The 20,665-nt window shown below is 44.1% G+C and overlaps 1 protein-coding gene across 1 annotated transcript; it reads left to right on the top strand.

The window, feature by feature from the left end:
* Positions 1 to 921: 921 nt before the first annotated feature.
* On the top strand, positions 922 to 19,833 carry LOC125019533 (E3 ubiquitin-protein ligase RNF19A-like). The gene is made up of 10 exons (XM_047604352.1): positions 922 to 1,065; positions 9,220 to 10,095; positions 13,596 to 13,804; positions 14,295 to 14,439; positions 14,621 to 14,783; positions 15,100 to 15,214; positions 15,711 to 15,869; positions 16,431 to 16,650; positions 16,816 to 16,959; positions 17,089 to 19,833. The coding sequence occupies exons 2-10, from the start codon at positions 9,488 to 9,490 to the stop codon at positions 17,864 to 17,866; spliced, it is 2,541 nt and encodes an 846-aa protein (XP_047460308.1). The 5' UTR covers positions 922 to 1,065; positions 9,220 to 9,487; the 3' UTR covers positions 17,867 to 19,833.
* Positions 19,834 to 20,665: the final 832 nt, after the last annotated feature.

Genomic DNA, 20,665 nt, shown 5'->3' with positions numbered 1-20,665 from the left:
TGTGCATGATAATAGCCAGGGTTAGGTTGGGGTTAGATTAATGGATGAGTCCTAAAATAAAATTGTATGATGGGCGTGTGTGTGGGTGAACTACTCTTCAATAACCACAGGGCGACGGTGTTTCTCCTGCTGGATAAACATCAAGACTGTAAACGTGTCGAGTCACAGCTGCTACCAGGAAGGGATGTTACGTTTGAATGTAAAGTCTCACAAATAAAAGCACAGAATTAGTTGCAATTTGAGGGTGCTTAGACAACAGTTTCTACTAAGGAAAATAAACCAGTTTGTACTGTATTTTTATATTTTGGTATAAAGTGTTTGGAGATAAGGGCTTTAATTTGTTCGGTACAATTTTAACAACTGGGGCTTATCAGAACATTTATTTGCAGTATTTTCTGCATTACTTTTGAAACATAATCTTTGTTTTATTTATTTTATTTTTTTTTTTATTTCCTACATTGCATTATATTTGTTCCACACTATTTTTTTTAATTTACTTTGAAGATACAGATATATTACTGTTATTTATTAAACAACCAGAAAATGAATGCTAAGTTTTTAGTGCATTTATAATAACGACATGAAAACTAATAGCTCCTCAACCTGCGCAATATCGTTTATTAACATGTGCAACGCACTTTCTTCAAATTATTCCTGATGCTTGTATTGTGTATGCATGAGCTGTTTATTGTAATGTGTATTGACAATAAAAGGAAGCCTAATATTAATATGCATAATAATTCAACATTAATTTTGTTTTTAAACAGCCAATACTCGAACTCATTTCTATTTGTTTTACAAGCACCTGGGGGTTTTTTATATGCTAGTACTAGCATGTATTTAAAAACAAATCGTATTGTGAAATGAGTGTATTTCAGACCGGATGTGTGGATGTTGTTTTATTCTGTCCTCTGACTTGACGACAACACTCAGACTCGGGGAATGCACCTCGGCTTCCTACGAAGTTTTCAGCCTCACATCTTCAACCATGTCTTCCTGAGAAGTGGAGACGACCGTACACACATCTGTTGTGAAGTCAAACAAAGCCGACGAGAAACATATACGGTGAGTGTTTATAAAATAAAAAGGAGCTTTAAAGGAAGAACTGGCTAACATTTGGTCAGAACTTCCTCCTCCTCCTCCTCTACGAGGCTGTTGAGAAGCTAGCAGCTTGTTAGCTTGTAAAATCTTCCTTGTAAAGTATAGGTGGACAGAAATCCCCTTCTGGGGTGGGATTAAGTTTAATACGCCACGGAGTTTACTTGATTAAACCATGTAATGGAGTTAACTGTTGACGGGCAGGTAATAGTGTAACTGAGCTTGTCTTCAGTAACTCTTGGGGTGATTAAAGTTAGTCACCAGCTTCCTGCTAAACAAATCTGATTTCAAAGCTAACACGCTAACACTGCTTTGCCAGGTGGAAAGTGTAAACAAAATGAGGCCTTTCTAGTGCCGAGTTTCGGATTACAACTAATGCCTAATTTATGCTTCTGTGTTGAATTGACGCAGAGGCTCCTGCGTTAACGCGCGCACTGACGCAGACTCTACGCGGACCTAGCTACTTAGGTAGCTGACGTGCACCTCCCCACAAATATAACTACAGGCTACTGCGAAGAGCTGTGATTGGTCGGCTTGGTTTTAGCGTATTCCCGCTTTAGCATTTCTGGCTGCTTCTCCATCTCTGCAATTGTCGAATCGATTGTTTTGGATAAATAAAGGATAAGGTTAACTAAGGAAGTTTCAAGATCCAGACATTTGTGTTACTCGTTTCGGGCGGAATTAGGCCAAAATTTTTGTTAAAGTTTCGGTTGCCATTGTCGGAAGTGAAGTAGGAAGTGGACACAAATTAACCCGACTTGGACTGATAAGCAAAACATTGAATAGGCAGATTTGTTTAAATATTTATGATTTTTATATGATATAATGTTTAGATTTGAACGGTTGCTTTTCTTTCACACCCTTTCATGTCTCTGGGTGCTGTTTATGAGTTCATTGTCATCGCTTCTGTATCACTGTTCACTTAATGGTGATGTTTTCTGTTGCCACTCTGTCAGTGTTTTAATGAGTAGATAACATATCAGAGGCTCCTTATTTACTTTGCGGCTTTTATAGTAGGAACACTAACTTAATCATTCCTCGCTGAGGCTCTGTAAATGAGTCAGGGTGTGTTTGCTTTCTCTGTGATTTTAGATTTGACCACAACCAGTCAAGATTTTGGCCGATTTGTGCTTGATGCAGACGTCCTTCATTGCCTTATCAGTGGCATTTATCACTACCTACGTAAAGTATTGTTCTTGGGTGTAGTCTTGACATGTAAGGTATTTTAAATGTGTCCCATTGTACGTAAAAAAAGAGCTGGGGCTAAAAAAGGAGCGCAACAATTCTCCCATAAGGTCTAACTCAACGCTAACTCACCTCAGTTTCAGTGACTGGTTGACTATTTTAATATGTAAACTCCTCAACCATTTTTATTGGGTGTGCTACCACGCAGTCTTGACTCTTATTCTTACTGTTATTTATTTTATTTTCTTCTAGCTTAAAGTCGGTCAAAAGATTTCATTTAAAGTCTTGCTTGTGTAATCGAGTCATCGTCTGTCATTGCTGTTGTGACTGTGACTCTGACTGACGGGCAGAACACAGCTTGTGCCAAAGATACACAAGACCCTTGAGCTGGGAAATGAAGCAAACTTTGCTCCCTTGCAAAGAACTTATCGTCATTTTTCTTGCAAACATTCATCCACTGGGGACAAACAACAGATGCTTCAGCAAAAGTTTTTGGCTGCCAAATTAGAGTTGTTTTAGTGGGGCCAATAATAAGTTTTATCTTGACATTTAGGATGTCCTGGGATAATCAAAAATACATCTAGAGATCATAACATGCTTTAATAAATCTATCTTCGACTTCTACTCGCTATGGTTTCTACTCTATATCAGAAGCGCTTCCATTGTATCCACTAATTTCGCACACATGGCCTTCAATTTACCAGCTAAATACATTTAAAGGCAGGCCATCTCTGGCTTTGGTTGCACGCGGAGCCTCAGCACTGCTGTTGAATTGTGAGTAGGTCTTGGTGGCCGTCTCTTTCCTCCTTCATTGTAGCGCAGAATGGAACAGGACTGTCTCCCCGTCTCGCCACCCATCTGCTTCCTGCTTCCCCGCTGTTTTGGGGTGAAAAGCCTTCAGCAGAAGCGACAGGCAGTGAAGAGACTTTTATGCTGTGTGTCGATCGGGAGGTGCATCATTTAGACTGGGTGGCATTTGGTGAATGCCACCCATGCAGAGTTCAGCGCTGGACTGGCTGTTCAACTCAGTATTCAGGGTGGACGGCAGATTTAATTTGTGATTGGATGACCTGAGCACGTCAGGACGGAGTCACCTTGTTTGGCCGGGGAAAGGGAAGAGTCTTACATCAACCTTGAAATTCCGTATTTTTAAAAGTGTCACATGTTGCTTCTGACCTTTCGTTGCTTCAGTGGAGCAATGTTTGCTTGTGTGGGTCCAAGTTTTGCATCAGATTGTACACAACATGCACTAATGTCAATGATATGTCACAACGCATGTGACGATTATTAGCATGAAGTAGTCGAGTCATTCTGTAACTGGAACTGCAAGTGTACTTGATGACGCCCACGTGAGGCTCTCTGGGATACCTGACTGTCCCAGGCCCATTCAAGTCACTTCCTCAAAATATTCAAAATTTCCTAAACACATCAGACATGAAATAATTATCTTAAAGTCGTTATGTGAAGCACGAGGCCCTACACATGTGTGTCTTAACTTTTTATTCACTATAACGTTGCTGTGTGCTGCTGAGGTCCTGAAAGTAGAAACTCATGCTGTCGTTGGGATAAATAATATTTGGGCATTTGGACGTTACAGAATAACCATTCTCCATCCTTAACGCGACTCTTCTCCTTGATTGTCGGAAACCCACAGAGCAACTCAGCCGTTCTCATATGTAGAGAAAAATCTTCTCTTGCTCTCCGAGCTGTAAACACAATCCATAAAGGCTTGTTTCTTTGTTTGCTGTCTCCACGGTGCAAAACAGAGATGAATGTCAAATTGGTATTGGCATGATATTTGTACCCTGCAGTGAATGCAACTACGCAATCATTGTGCTGACTTTCACAGAAAGCTGTTTCCTCATCATTGTTCACCAGATACTGTGGAAAATTACCTTGCCCGCTCGGCTCTGAATCCAACTGTTTACTAAATAGTGCTGAAGCTGCATCAGAGGCATTCTCCGCTCAACGTTAATATTATAGGCTACATGGAGATTTACAGTCCAACTTTACTCTACAGGAAGTTGGCCTCCACCTGTGCGTACATGACAGCCTAGCAGTAACCTTTCCCCCGCTTCACAGAAGAGTTTCATACTATAGACGGCAGTGAAAGTTTCACACGCTGAAATATGTCTTCTCTATGCGGAGCGTAAACAAAGTTATGTAAGAACTAGTTTTTCAATAGAGTTTCTCTTCCAGTCTTGGAGCGGTCCCTCGGTCGAACGGCATAAAAAAAAAAAAAAAAACCCAATGCATTGTCATGACCAGGAAATCTGTCCTCATGCTGGAATGTCACCGGAAATTAGCGGACGCGATGAACACAGCCGAAGAACGTTTTGAGCCGCTCATTTACCGTCTTTAAAGATGACGATTGTATGCGAGAAAGTACCAAACTCGCAAACCCACAGAGGGACGTGTTTAATCTTTGCCTAAATTTGGACTTCACGGGTGAGAAACACAGCAGGAATTTTTTTTTTTATCTTAATGTCAGCTTTGGTGTGACTGTTTGTTTTAAAATACAAGGCCCCTGGGACATTTGTCTTGAGTCCACATTTACATTTGAAATGTTACTTTCAGTGGGAAGGTGAGAAAGTTTATTTGTACTGGAACATAGTGTCCACCCAATATCAGTCCTTATTAGATGCTGGTTTGGATCGATGTTGGTAGATATTATCGCGCTGTAGACAGTCCATTGGTTAGCATCTGAGACGAGGCACCGGTCGTTCTTCCCGTCTGTGGCTTTTTAGTCGAACGTTGAATCAATGATGAGCTTAGAAAATCGTTACGATTTACTAACATACACTTCTACCATTTGCTCGTACACAAAGCTCTGGCCTTCGCCTGTGGTCTTAGCGTTGAGTTAAAGTCCCACTTTGTCGTCCAGTTACGAGAAAACTTCAGTCCGTCTTCATTGCCAACAGTTCCTTGACGCATGGTTTGGTGTTGCTGGCCCAAACCCATAAATCCGCTAAGCTAATATAATGAACATGTACTCTAGCACGCGTGCTGTTAAATAACAGTAGTTAGAATACACAGCAAGCACAACAAGTAGTCGTTCATTTGTGCTGGTTTATTTTTAAATCCGGGGATAATAAAACCACTGATTCTCACTCATTCCACTTGCGTGTGCTGATGTCTTACCACTGGACCGTTCAGCGAGATTTTCAAGTCAGCACATGGTCATATGCTTGTTATTGAATAGCTGCAGCGCAAAAATTGAATCTGCAACACTGAGTGGGAATTTACTGCTCCCTGGTTTTATTCCTGATACCGCTCTTCTGATTACATTGGTGAATATTCAGGAAGAAGCTTATGAATAGCCTAAAAAAAAAAGTAGTTGTGAAGCATGCTCTGAGGTGCCCGGGTGCAGTCTCAGAGCCGTAAATGTTCCAGCATAGTTTGGTCGTGCGCCTAATTGTCTCCTTGCAAAAATTACAGGCGAGGGAAACCTGGATTTATTTTGTTTATTGCGCTGCTGTAGTCAGTGTGTTATTGCTCTGCGGTCTTGAGGGGTATACTTGTTAAAACCATTACCGTTACAGCTCCACGTGACACATTTTATTACTATTTTTCCTCCTTCCATTTTGACACATTAATTATAGAGCGACCCCCCCCCCCCCCCCCCCAAAAAAAAAATGCAACTCGGTGACCTCGTGTTAACCCGTGTCTGCAGCAGAAGCGAAGCCGGTTTGAATCACCCCACAGTGCTAGTCATAAAATAGCGCAAGCTGATGCAAAACCTAGTGATTTCTGTTCAGAGCTGACAGAAGATTGAAAACCATTTCTTCTGCCGCAGCAGACTGCTTGCCCCGGGGGTTGTCTCATGAATTGGGACACCGTCCCAGTGTGTGTAAACTGTGGTTGCCAGTGAATGCCCCTGAGCCACAGAACTTGAATACATGCATCTCACACAAATGCACACACACACACACACACTGACCTCAGTCACATGGAAAGTCCCACTCACTGTCGGTATATTGCAGAGGCAGGATTTTCCAGTTTAATTACTCCCGGGGAGTGTAATTTCACATTGACTTGTGGCTTGCACGAAATTGCTCTTGTGTCTCGTTAAAAATTTCCTCTCGCTCGCAGGACTCGATTAGTTCACTCAGTGCGGTGTTAAGGCATCACTTAAGAGCCTCCGTGTGGACTGTTATGTTCGGGGTGACTGGTCTAATGATTAGAAACTCATTTTCTGCAGCTGCGAACCCTCATACTCAAGGATGGAAATCCTGTTACTAAAACATCTCTCTACAAATGATCTCATGTTGCCCGGTGTTTTTGCGTCGCTTAAATTTTTTAAAGGGACAAACGTCGGTTTTCGGAGCCGGCAATTAAAACACATTATCCCTTTACAGCTTGGCTGCAGTGTTAATGGCTTGATGAGATGCAATTATGGTTTACACGTTTTATTTTCAGCTCATTTATCTTTAGGTCACAGCTAACTATATATGTTAACATGACATTAAATGTACTCACACAAAACACAGCTTATAGGAGCATCAGCAAGTTAAAGTCACTTCCAGAGATGCAGCATTGAACAGACGAAGGGTGAATTGATGATATCTGAGTAAGTATTATTTCGCACACCAAAGACCATGTAGATGACATCTGTTTTGTTCGTAAAGTGACCTAATAGATGTCACCGTAGATGCCTTGTCTAGGTTTATAAGCTATAATTCAGTTGTCGTTTTAATGTAAGTTGAAAACTGTGAGCAGCTCGTGGAGACTTTAAGGAGTAACTCATCCAGTGTTGATGCAGGACAGAGCAGACAATGCCGTGAGTCATTAACCAGCTTTGGAAATGACCCGTAGTCTCTAAAACATCCTGCTGTCATTTTGTGTTGAAGCTTTTCCATTGTAGCTCGTTGTGTAGGAGTACAAATAAAGACGCGGGGCTCGTCAGTTTGTTATTATTAAGTTTTGCTCCAACACTAAAACAAATGCAACACTTTATTTGATGGCGCTGATTCTCTCCGAGACATTCTGTCTTATCAAAAAGTCAAGCTGCTGATATCTTTCATTCCTTCCCAGCACACTGCAATAACGCAACAACTTCCCAGCAGGATGTAGGTCACGTTCAGACCTTACGCCTCAAATGCATTATGTTGTAGTTGAGATAGACTGAGAGCGTACACCTGGCATTGGAGGGCATCTCAATTGCAAATCGAGTGACCGCTTTGTGTTTGTGCAGCTGTGTCGCGTCCATAGGCTGTATATAAAGGCGAGGTCACAACATGGGAGCGATGGTGAGCATGTTTGGAGTCCCGCGCCCTCTAGGGAGTCTGCAGAGGTACTGCAGGGGCGTCGCAAAGTCTTTGGTTGATTAGACTTTTTTCTTTTTTTTTTACATTTTTTAAATTTTTTTAATTTCATTTTAAATTAACTTAAAACCACATTAACATGAATCCAACACATTTTGGTAAAGGGATAAGGGATAACTCATTATTGAATGCAAAAATTATGATGATAATAATAATAATAATAATAATGTATATTTAGAAATAGCACTAGGCCAAGTGCTGATTCAAAAATGGACAAAAGGTAAATGGAGCCGAGGCGTCACTCACTAAGGCCACAATTATTATTGGGCGTGTATCCATCATGATGGTCGGCCTGAGGCTCATGCAGCTTCACCCAAAAATCAGATTTGAGTAAACGTGGCCTAATTATGTCTAATTTTTAGATCCTGAATTTTCAGATGCCTTTAACGTGGAGGTCTGTGGAGGTTTGCTTTTGGAGCCAACCTCCAGTCGGCTTAGTCCGACCTATTAGTGTGTGTGCATAGTGACCCAGATGGCCCTGGTAAGCAGGAAGAAACCACGTCAGTGTCTCAATAAATGCAGTCAAGGCACAAAACTGCATCTGGCTTTGGGGCTATGCAGCTAAAAGCCTGTTTTTGAAAACTCTCCCACCTAAGTACGTAGTAAAAGCTCGGATCTGCTACTGCGTCAGATCAAGGCTGGAAAACCCCTCAGCCAGTCAGTCTGAGGTTTGTAGGTTATGAGAACGACCATTTGTGCTCTGCAGGATTGTTGCCTCAGTTGAGATTTGCAAGAAGCCTTTGTTAATTAGTTACCTTTTGGCTCCAGCTGGAATTTTTCCTGAAATTAGTCCCTAATGGCAAAGACAGGCACAAACACACTGTGCGGAGCAGCCAGGGGAAATCATCTTATTGTTTATTTAGATAGGCCTTTGAAATGCTTAACGTACGGTCATCACAGAGACAGACGTTCACTTTCTTGCTGGTTTAATTATAGCGACGAGTGGAAATAAAGATGGAAATCATCTCCCTGTGTGTTGTTCGGAAGAGGCAAATAAACTACAGCACACGAACCTTGATTTTAAAGATTTGTTGAGCGTTTTTGCAAAAATATACAAACTCGACCTTTTGGTCAGCTTGTTTATTTTATTCCCTCACCCCTCGAAAACCCCTTCGCCTCCACTACAAACTGCTCTTGCACAATGATTCCACATGTGAAGAGGTGCGCTTCAAGTTGTTTGCACTGTACAGATGAGCAGTGAAAGCACTTGAAGCGAGGTGTGGTTCCTCTAGAGGCACGCCGACGCAGCAGCTGTGGCCGTCTGCAGCGCTCGAGATCCATGGTGGGAACGCTCAGGATTCTGTCTTGTTTTGCCTACACTTGACTAATGTACACTCAGGGGAAAGCGCGCAGCCGATGATGCGAGCAGAATAACACGCACGCACTCAGCTGCGCAGAAGACACGCCTGAAGAAACAGGCGCAGCTCGAAGACTCTTTTAACTATTGCTTCGCTGATGTCTTTCTTAATTTGGAGTCGTGTTTTAATTGTTTCATCTCCAGTCGATGCAGGTTTCTTCCCAGTGTGTCTGTTTTTGCAGCAGAACATTAAACTTTAATGCTTTCAGCTTTGGCACAGCAACTGATCTGCTCTTTTTTTTTTCTTTCTCACAGGTTTGTGTCCTACTTCAGAACATCCACAGCCTCAACAGAACCTGTAAATCACTGTGATTTAAACCAGAGACCGACCACTTCACTGACTTGTAGACCTCCTATACCACGTTCTTGCTACCATGTCCTAGCCAACACAAGTCCAGCTCCCTTCCCTAGTCAACCTTTTCCCCCTCCCTTTCTAACTTCCTTCCCATCACCACCCTGCCCAGTCTCCTCTCCCGATGTGGTGATTTCTGGTTGTAGCACGAGTGGCGCCCCTTCCGGCGTGATGAGCAGTTTGCACCAGCAGCAACATGGCAGCGCGGGCTCGGAGCGAGACATCCACTCCGCCGCCTCCTCCGTCAGCCTCCCCTCGCTTAGAAAGACTCCCAAGAAGCGCCGCCTGTCCCTCCACGCGCTCTTCGGGCGGCGCCGCCGGCCCGAGCGCGACGCCAAGCGCAAGTCGAGGACGCCGCAGGCCGCGGCCGGGGCGGACGGCGTCGCCGGCGCCGAGAGCGTCCAGCCGGAGGCCGTCCAAGACAAAGCCTCGACCCCGTCTCCGGCGGACGTGGCGTCGACCTCGTCGGCGGCGGGGTCTTCGTCCGAGCTGCTGGAGTGCCCCCTGTGCCTGCTGCGCCACACGCGCGACCGCTTCCCGGACATCATGACCTGCCACCACCGCTCGTGCGCCGACTGCCTGCGGCAGTACCTGCGCATCGAGATCTCGGAGTCCCGGGTCAACATCAGCTGCCCCGAGTGCTCGGAGCGCTTCAATCCCCACGACATCCAGATGATCCTGGGAGACCGGGCCCTCATGGAGAAGTACGAGGAGTTCATGCTGAGGAGGTGGCTGGTGGCCGAACCCGACTGCCGCTGGTGCCCCGCTCCCGACTGCGGGTAAGAACCAGATCTGAGGGATTGTGTGGCCGGCCCGGTGAATAACATAGTAGGACGGGGTGGCGATATACATAAAATATGACTCGCAAGGTGAAAGCCGGGGAGATAAAGGTGAGACGGCGCTTTGAAAAGACAGGTGCGACGCAAGGTTTTCGGCAAAGCGCGTGAGGCCTGCGAGGTTATTCCCTAAAACAGGACATCTTTAATCTTGATTGCAGTTTCCCGAGATGTGCTTTTATAAAAGCCAATACGCACGTCCCGAAATAGAAAACTACATCAAGGCAACATCAAGACTGCAACTTTGAAGCCCTTTGAAGTTCACCTCGGCTCCTGCGTCGATGCTCGACTTAAAAATAACTCCCAACAGTAATAGACCTGCTTACGTCCTCAGCTTAATGAGTCATCCAAAAAAGACCTAAGGGCGGCAAGTGATGCCCTTTGTTGTCAGGCTAGGCCGTCGTTTAAAAAGGTCACGGGGCTGTAAGAAAATATATCCTGGAGCACGTTTATCACGAAAGGGAACCTCATACAGTGCGTTGTGTGCATGTTTAGGTCAGGTTTATGTAGAAAGTTAGTTATAACAGTAGATTTTTATATCTTCATAAAGTTAATAAAGTTGCTGCCTGGTGTTAATAACATTTAGCTTAACTTAGCTTAATAACATCTAGTTAAAGTTACCCTAATGCATCCTTGTTTGATTAAATAACAACCAAAGTGTGAACATCTGAGTATTTACTTCAAGTCGGATCCGATTCTGAAAGTCTCTTTCTTAATTTAGGAAAAACTCCCCATTTTTCCTTTTTTTTTTTTTTTTACTTTGAGCTGACTGTGCAGAGTTTAGGTCGGGTCAGGGTTTTATATGTTTGCAGCTGGTAGAGACTCAACAGTTTGCTCACAGGGGCCTGAACTGTGACCGACTCTCTCTCTCTCTCTCTCTCTCTCTGGTCTCGTGGTCATCTGCTTCACCTGCTACGTGGGCCAAGACCACAACTGTGTACACAACACACCTGTATTCCTTAATAATATGAATGTATTATTTTGGCTCCAGAAGGTCACAGCATTCGCTCATCATTGGTTCACATCTGCGCGATTTCGGAGCTCGGCAAAGGGGTTTCATGCTCATCTCTGTCTTTCTCTTGGCTTTGTTGCATCAACACTGCCGATCATTGTCTGCGGGAATAATGGCTCTTTCATGAATTTGTCGCAACTCTTCTTGCTCGCAACCACCAAAGAGCTCAGCTCTGGCTCGCGGCCACGCTCTCCGCCGGTTAATGCTCTCGCTCTTTGTTGTTGTGTAACAGTGCCCTCGAGTTGTTGGACTTTGCTGATCAGATCAGAGGTTGGTTCATATGTGGGAATCCTTTTTTACATAAAGAGATGAGTTTTCACGCAGGCTGCATTTTAGCTGACTTCACAGCAGGTTCATGTATTGTGTTTTGAGTTAATTTATCTCATATTGGGGGAATTTGCAGCAGCGTATAGTTTAAGGACAGTTAAATTATATTGAATACGCATTAAATACATAAAAAAAAATAGCAAATCAAATACAAAAGCAGGTCTACGTGTGTGGTCTGACACGATTTGTGTCACAACATGTTTAGAGCAACCGAACGGGAATTAAGCTGTGAAACTGTAACGTATGTGTGAAAAAACACAAACTAGTAATAAAAACGCCAAAAGGTCCAGTTTACAGCTTCTGCACAACATGTCATGAGTTCACCTCACCAAGGTGTTAGTGGGACTGTCTGGAAACTGGCATTTTTTTTTTTTTGGCGCATGCATGACCTCTGCTGCTGGGCTGTCAAATACATCAGCTCTGAGAATGATTGTTGTTTATCGTTAATCAGGACCTTTCTCACTTTTGACTTTCGCTTTTAGTGTTTCAACTTCCCGGTGAGAAAGAGGAAATCTTTACCCAGAGGAAAGCCCCGAGGAAATTTAAATTACCTTTATGTAAATTCTGGCCTGACATACGGTTTGTCTAGTCAAAGACCTCTGTTGCGTTCAAATACCACCGCTAATGTGGTGATGAATTGTGAATAATTTCATAAGTGCATTAAATATTTATTATCTCTCTGTCTGGGTTTTAAGGTTTAAAATGACGCCAGTTCAACTCATCTCGCAGGAAAAACGTAAATCTCTCGCGGGTCGCTGGCGTTTTTCTTTCTGTTGTTGCGTCTCTGGTATCAGCTGATGTTTGCCCGTTTATTAAACACTTATCTCATTTCAACCGAGATTTCGACTAAGTTAACGTGTGCGCCGGTGCCAGTGGGCGAGGCGTGCACATCAGCTGACGCCGCCGCGTCTGCTTACTTAGTTAAAATATTTTTTTTCGGCGCATTTGCTCTCAACTGAATAAGCAGCTTGTTTAAGTGCAGGCTTTTCTCCGTCCAGATACTGTTGCGTGTGATTATAGAGAGGATCAGCTGAGGGGTTTCTGAGACCTGGCCTCTGTGCTACATACGATTCCCACTGCAGAGCTGTTGCACGGTGCTGTCGACATCGTACGTCAGAGTGTTTGCTCTTCCTTATCGTCTGTTCCTAATGTTCCTTTGATAACCACGGTGGGTGATACGTGCTGGCTACGACAATCGCTGCGTGTAACTAAAGGCGTCGTACGTACGCAGCATTTAAGGCGCCATCTGGACACAAGTGTATTTTGTGTATTGCATGTTTCCCCATGTGTATGAGGCATTAAGTGGATATACCCTCACTTTCCAGTTCATTGGGTGAACTAGTGAATGAATGGTTTCTAATACTACAGTCCTGCACTTATAAATCTTATCTTTATGACTGATAATTTTTGGTTTATGGTGAACCTGTGTCAGAGAGGTGAGATAAGTTATGAAAAGTAAGTCACCTGGATTATCATTTAGGAAGATGTAGTACGAGGAGCTGCTGAACTGGACTGAAATAAACGCTAAAGTGTTTCTGTCTTTTTTTTTAATCCAAACCCATGACTTGTCAAAAATAGTAGAAGTTAAAATAGTAACAGTTGAATCAACATCTCTCCGGGTTATTTTAAGCAAACGTTTAACACCGTGACCTTCATAAAGCTGAAAGCTTTCATTTTCATTTTCACTCGTGTACCTAATGAACTGGCGAGTGCAAATGACTAATGCCACACTGATATATATTTTTTTTTTAATCGTGTCACTTGGTCAAGTTGTTTTTAGATTTGCGTATTTATAACTTTGGACCTTGTCTCGGGCCGCGCCGTGCCGTGCCGTGAACCGTTCTCAAACAAACCACTGAAATGATTGATGGTGGTTGCTACGGTGACGGGCGCTCACCCAGATTTCGAGCCGGCCAGGTGGTAGATTCCTGAGGACGTCGGCGGCGGCGGTCACACGCAGATCACGTCAGAAACTGCTCCTTCGCTTCACTCCGTGACCATTTCAGCCCTGCTGACCCCTGGTGTCGTGCTCCACTACTACACCCCTACGCCGCCCTCTGACTTAACAACCACCATTTTGGATGTGTTTTTTTTTTGTTTTCAGATACGCAGTCATTGCGTTCGGCTGCGCCAGCTGCCCGAAGATCACCTGTGGGCGCGAGGGCTGCGGGACGGAGTTCTGCTACCACTGCAAACAGCTGTGGCATCCCAACCAGACATGTGACACGGCGCGGCAGCAGAGGGCCCAGAGCCTGCGGCTGAGGAGCTTCAGGTCGTCCTCGCTCAGCTACAGCCAAGAGAGCGGAGCCGCAGGTAACATACGGATACATACTTACACGAAATGAATGTAGACTAACCTGATCTGTCTTACATCTTCTTCAACTCCGCCTTTGCACGGCCCTCCAGAGGGTCTGATGTGGCCCATGGGATGAATTTGCAAAGTGTAGAAAATACATTGAAGACATTAACTGCAAACTGGGTTCACACAGTTTTAGTAAGAGTTGTGGATATACAGTAACACAACACTGAGACCAAGAAATATTCAGAAATTCCACTTGTTTTTCTAAACAAACGTCTGGCTTCATAAAATGTTTTGAAGTCGTTCAGTTCATTAAATGCAAACACTTTCATAATGTACTTCTCAGCACTAGAACAAATAGAAACATTTAGAGTTGCCGTCATTTATAAGTTAACAAGCTATTGTGTTACTGGTCCAGTCCCCCTTTATACGACATTGCATACGACATGCTCCATGAATTGTAACTAAAGTAAACAAATAAATAACTCAATCAACCTGCACCAGGAGATGACATCAAGCCATGCCCTCGCTGTGCCGCCTACATCATCAAGATGAACGATGGGAGCTGTAATCACATGACCTGCGCCGTGTGCGGCTGTGAGTTTTGTTGGCTGTGCATGAAGGAGATCTCTGACCTGCACTACTTAAGGTGGGATTGAGTTTTAAAGATCATTTACCACAAAATCGAACATTTGCCAGCTTCAGAATCATCGCACTTATAGTGAAATTAGTTTTTTCAGTATTAGTTGTTACAGTGATGCACACACACACACGCAGCATTTCTGTCTTAACCCCTAACAAACCATTTCCTCTCTCTCACATCCTCTCAGTCCGTCTGGCTGCACCTTTTGGGGGAAGAAGCCCTGGAGCAGGAAGAAGAAGATTCTGTGGCAGCTCGGCACGTTGGTGGGGGCCCCCGTGGGTATCGCCCTCATTGCCGGCATCGCCATCCCCGCGATGATCATTGGCATCCCAGTTTATGTGGGCAGAAAGGTGAGGAGACCCAGAAACAATCTGGAACAGCTGTGGTCACAGCTTATTCAGAGAAATGGGAACAGAGGTGACAGTGGTACAGGTGCAATAAACAACCAACCATCGCTTATTACACGTTCCTAATCTAAATGCCCTATCCCGTGTGTACTTTCACACCAATCATGTCATAAATCCAGCTCGTTATAAAGTGCTGCGTGAAGTTTCTAGATGAATGGAGCACGTCTTGTTTTTAGGAAGATGGAGTGAAGGAATCTTTGTGGTGTGATTTTCTGCACAGAAATACTATCTAAAAATAAAAACAATTTTACCACATCAGATCCACAATCGCTACGAGGGCAAGGACATCTCCAAACACAAGAGGAACTTGGTGATAGCCGGAGGCGTGACGCTGTCTGTGATCGTGTCTCCCGTGGTCGCTGCAGTCACTGTTGGTAAGAAATTTAATTTTTTAAATTTTTTTTATTTGTTCCACTTCTCAATGAATTTAAATATATTAATATTATAAAAGTGGAAAAGGGATTTCTTGGTGGGTCAGTGACATAAGGGATTAAACTCTTTATATCACAGATCTTTAACAGGGGGTCTGCAGAGGAGGTACTGCAGGGTCATAAAATCTTTGGTTGATTAGACACTTTTTTATTTCTCCTACAACTTAAAATTTCTTTAAACACACATTAACATGCCAGCCAACTACTGAGGGCAAAATGGGTCACTTCGTGAACCTGTGTATTATTTGAACAGCTTAATATTGAATGATAATAATAATGTGTTTATAATTTGCACTAGTTTAATATAGAACACATATAGTAGGTAGGGGGTCCCTTCTTAATCTCTCCATCAGTTTGGGGGTCCTTGACCTTAAAAACAATAACATCTATTCCGAGAAATGCTAGATTTCGGACTCATCCTTTTCAACGTGTCGTGCAGGAATCGGCGTTCCCATCATGCTCGCTTACGTCTACGGAGTTGTCCCGATCTCCTTGTGCCGGAGCGGCGGCTGCGGAGTGTCTGCCGGCAACGGCAAAGGGGTTCGAATCGAGTTCGACGACGAAAATGAGAACATAGGGAGCGGGGTGGCAGCCACAGGTGAGACCTTCTATCTACATGAAAGACACTTTTATTGTTTACTGTTTCACAAACGTGTGCGTCCATGTGCTCTTAATTTGAGGGCTGCTTTAGGTCTAGACCAGCGTGAATGTTTGAAATACCAGTTTGTAGGAGTGGAACAATGGGGTTTGGTATGTGTGTTTGGCACCAACACCTGCATCTCTCAGCAGCACCTTTTGTGTGTCCTTGTCCTCTTTTGTCTATACAATGCAGCAACACTTCATGAGCTTAACAGTCAAGTATTTGAGGTGTGGGAGGATGATTGAGTGAGACAGAAAGGAAAAAAAAAAGCAACTGACGCTCTGTGGGGCTGTGACAGCTGTGTCACGTCGAGGTGTCGAGAGACAGACTGTGTTTCTCTCGGCTTCTGTCAACACTGACAATAACAGTAGTGAATCCAAATGACGCCGGAGACTTTAACCTTTCTATGTGCACAACGACGACACTTCCTCACATCTAATGATTTATAAATACTCAACTTGTAGATTCAGTATATTTCATCGTGTTTGATTTTCCCCTGCGCTCGCTTCCCCTGCTCAGACACGACCTCAGTGGCGGAGACCCGGCTCAACAATCCCAGCCTCGGAGACGGGGCGAGTGTTGGCGGGCTGACGGGCCTGAGCCTCAGTGTCAGTGGGAGCCACATGGAGCGCTGCGGCGTGAGCTCCGCGCAGCGAGACAACATGAGCGACAACGCCAGCACCACGGCCCTCGCTGGGACCAGCATCACCGGCAGCCTGTCTGGAAGCTGCTACAACCGGTAATTCACTCTTGCATTATGGCTTCAGATACCCCCCAACTACGAATACTACGATACTGTATATATTTCAGTGGACATGCAGATTTAGAGGTGGTCAAGGAATTTTTGCAGTAGATGGTTGTGTTCTTCTAGAGTGGATAAGTGACTGTTCGCTGCTTGTCTCAGGATGGAAGTGCAGGCTGATGTCCAGAAGGAACGCTGCAGTCTCAGCGGAGAGTCGGCCACCGTCAGTCTGGGGACGATCAGCGACAATGCGAGCACAAAAGCCATGGCCGGGTCCATCCTCAATGCCTACATGCCTCTGGAGAGGTCAGCTGTCTTAGTGTGGTTGTCCTACTTTTAACCTGTTGTGTGTTGTCAGGGTGTCGCAGCTTCTCTGCAAAGTTTTAATAAATGACAAAACTGACAAGTTACATTTCTTTTTATCTTATTTTGCAGAGATAACAGTCTGGAGGTGCAGGCGGACGAGTCCAAACAGGAGAAGGTGCGACACTGCAGCGGCAGCAGCAGCCTGGATGAAGCCAGCTGTAGCAGCAGCACCGCCGACCATAAAGGAGATAACGGCAGCACGGGCCCTTATTCGTGTCCTTCCACCTGCACCGGCTGCGCCCAACACGGAAACCACTGCTGCCCCTCTTCCCCTCGGTCAAAGGACCACTCCACTTCAGGGGGCAAAAAGGGCAAAGGTAAGCAGTGGAAAAGAGCCAGCAGCTGCGCGGGAGAAACAAAAATGAACCAAACACAAGGGGATGTGGAGCAGCGCAGCACCAACTCCTCCGAGTTCGACTCACCGTCCCTGAGCGGCAGCATCCACTCCGTGGCCGACTCGCACTGCAGCCACTTCTCGTCGGAGCTCAGCTGCTCGGAACCCGAAACCTCGAGGCCGGCTCGCCCACACTGCTCCTCCCAGCTGGACCCCCACCTCCCCGCCGCCGCCCTCGGCGACGTCCCGCCCATGCCCGAGGTGGAGCACGACCGCCTGGAGCACGTCCCGTCTCAGAGCGGCCACGCGGCCTTCGCCCACCGCCTGCTGTCATCGTCGTCGCCCCCTCCCTCACCAAAAGACGGAAGCAGGGGGACCTTTCTGTACATCAGCGAGGACGTGGTCAGCGCTGCCGAGCCGGAGAAGGATGAGAACGTTACAGAGGCCACCAGCAACACTGCTGTGCAGCCCGTAAGCCCGAGGAGGAAGCGCTGCATACAAACGGACATCTAAAGAAACTCTTTACCACTACAGGCTCGGTTAGCTTTATCAGCCAGCTCCTCAATGTATATTGGGAATCTGGTGATGATGAGGGTTTAAGGCGGGAATATTACGTTATTCCTTCGGTTGAGGGAGGGTCGAGGTCTAAGTTGGAGAGAGATTTGTGGATGAAGTTAACGAGGAGCACAGTGAAGTGTTTGGTTGTGACAGGATAAGCAGGCGAATTCAAAGTGGGGCAACGAGGCCTAGCGTAAGTAGAGGGGAATGTAATTGGACAGGTGGAAAGCAGGTTCTCAGATGTTCGTGGGATGTTGCAGAGATCCCGGGCCGAACCTTTTCAGCCTTTTCCCGATGCTGGCAAAAAGCAGAACTGATAAAGCTGGAATTGAGCAAAGTAAAGCAAGTAAAATGTCAGATTGTCTTTTCGTCAGTAAATGTAGCTGCTATGATTAAAAAAAAAAAACCTTTTCTCCTTCATCATATCACATCTGCAAAAACCTGGTTTTCCTCGGTTCGTTAAAGCGAACATGGAAATCTGAGAGGGACCAGTTCATACAGTAGCAGATGTTTCATAATCACATATACTAAAAAAAAATGTCAGTGGATGCTTTTGTTTAAAATGTGACTCTTTGTTGTTGTTGTTTTTTTTTTGTGTTTGCCTATTTTTATTTTCCATTTTGGGAAAGTCAGTTTTAATGTTGAAGCCCTGTGTTGGGTCCAAACTTTTTAATATAATCAGATGGGAACTGTGTTGACAAAAGACAGAATGTGTAGCCTTGCATTATGTAACCAGCGGCCACCTTGCAGTAATTCTTTCTTCACAAGCCGGTCTGCACTGATGAACAATATTTTTTTATTCATTTTACACCTGTGCAAACGCAAAATGATCACTGCAGTTTTTAGTCACTTGTGGAATCATTGTAGTCGCATTCAAGAAAGGGAAGTTACTCCTTATGAACGTGAAGCCTGATTTTTAAAATTTGGCAATTTGTTTCTTATAAATTCACTAAAACTGGAAAGTCAACCAAACAATATTCGCAATAATATAAAAAAAATAGCTTTCAGTCACGATACAATAAAGTGTGAAGTCAGGAAACGAGTGAACTTTCTATCAAAAATTATTTTGTTGTGCAATGAGAAGCTTCTCTCTTGTATCCGAGCACACACACACTTCTTAGTCAATATTCCGTATTGAATGTACAGTGATAATGTTAAATAGTTGATTCAGAGCTCTGGGTGTATTTTAACTACGGGATGTTTTTTCTTAAATACTTGCACATGATTGATGCAGATGATTTTATATTCGTCAAACCTATAGTGCCTTTTTTTGTGGGAGGGGGGTATTTCTGCGTATGTTTTTTTTCTCTTTTTTTCCACTTTTATTTCTTCATTCTGTACGTCTTCAAATGATAAACATAAAAATCATGAGAGTATTAATTGTGTTATACCTTCAGCCTTCCAAAGACTGCTCTCAGTGCCACTGACTCCTGACGGAAATAATTCATGACAGATTTGACAGCACCTGTTGAAATTCACTCATCGTGGGGCAGTTCATTCAAACCAAAACATTTGTTTGGGCTGAAGACATTTTTAAAACGTTTCCCCTGAGGTAGCCAAAGTCTCCGAACTTGTCGAGTCTGTAAAGAGAAAGACCGGCGCATATTGGCAATAAAACACCTTTTATCCAAAGTATTCAGCATCAGGGCTCGGTGACAGCAACCACGTCCAGTCCCTGCTGTGTGTAGCCATCAAAGCTCGGTGCGACGTTTTGATGCACCTTGAAAGCCTCTGGTTGCAGAATACTCCTCTGAGTTTATATTATTGTTTGAAGACCAGTGCCAGCTCTGTATCCAAATTTGGTATCAAGAAGCTTGTGCTGTTTGAACATGTATACATGTATATTTACTAATTATTTGCTTCATAATGTGCATGTAAATGCATATCCTTAAACAATAAAACTGTCAATTCATTTTATTGCATCTGTGTTTTGGTGTCAAATTATTGTTTTGAGTAAATCCACCAGTTTCCAGATAGTTAACATGGAAGAAGAACAATATTAACCATGGTCATTAAATAATAATTAAGGACGACACATCTGAAGCATTCACGTTGCAGTTTATTATTTACATTTGCATTCAGGTCTTCAGGTCTATTTACATACAGTACATGCTTTTACATTCACTGAAGCAAAACAATCTGGAGCAATAGGCCTTTTTTTTTTTTTCTTCACAGCAGAACATTCTGACTCATCACAGTAGGGGAAGCAGCGGTGAAATTAATGGCCGTGAACCAGCATGCACATAGGCAGGACTTCCTATTACTGGAATGCAGCCATCGGTAACACACCCGTGCTTTCCCTCCCCGGTCTGACATGAACAGGGCCTACTAAGCTAAATTTAAAGGAGAGACTTTTGTTTTGCCAACACAAAGAAAAGAAACCGGTTGGAGAGGCAGTTCATGAAATTGGACGAACTGAATTAATACTTCAAAATACAATTAAAAGTTGTGGCACGTTGTGCAGCTGTACAAAGATTTACAATTCCTGTCCCTGGTATAATGTTAATAAGAAATATTTCAAAATCCCAAGTGTCAGTTTTTAACCTGCTGATGTTACATTGAGCCACAAAACTTGACAGATGTGTGTCTGAAGTGCAAACGGGTGAAACAAGTCGATGTTTATCAAGCGCAGCCTGCAAACAGATGTAGACACAAGCTCTGTGCTCAATTTTAGCCAAGTAGTTACTATAGTTTAAAGGTGCCTCTTATCGTTGGTATTTTTTAACATTAGCAGTAAAACTAAAGACACTGAAG

The sequence above is a fragment of the Mugil cephalus genome, chromosome 14, assembly GCF_022458985.1.
Source record: "Mugil cephalus isolate CIBA_MC_2020 chromosome 14, CIBA_Mcephalus_1.1, whole genome shotgun sequence".
NCBI classification, from domain to species: Eukaryota; Metazoa; Chordata; class Actinopteri; order Mugiliformes; family Mugilidae; genus Mugil; species Mugil cephalus.
The sequence above is the reverse complement of the archived record's forward strand: the minus strand, read 5'-3'. Positions and strand labels throughout refer to the sequence as shown.

Excerpts from the sequence above, each read along its gene's own strand:
- LOC125019533 (XM_047604352.1), top strand. The coding sequence starts at position 9,488 with ATGAGCAGTTTGCACCAGCAGCAACATGGCAGCGCGGGCTCGGAGCGA. Across the intron at positions 14,440-14,620 it reads TCTGACCTGCACTACTTAAG|TCCGTCTGGCTGCACCTTTT; the intron begins GTGGGATTGAGT and ends ACATCCTCTCAG. Across the intron at positions 16,960-17,088 it reads GCCTACATGCCTCTGGAGAG|AGATAACAGTCTGGAGGTGC; the intron begins GTCAGCTGTCTT and ends CTTATTTTGCAG.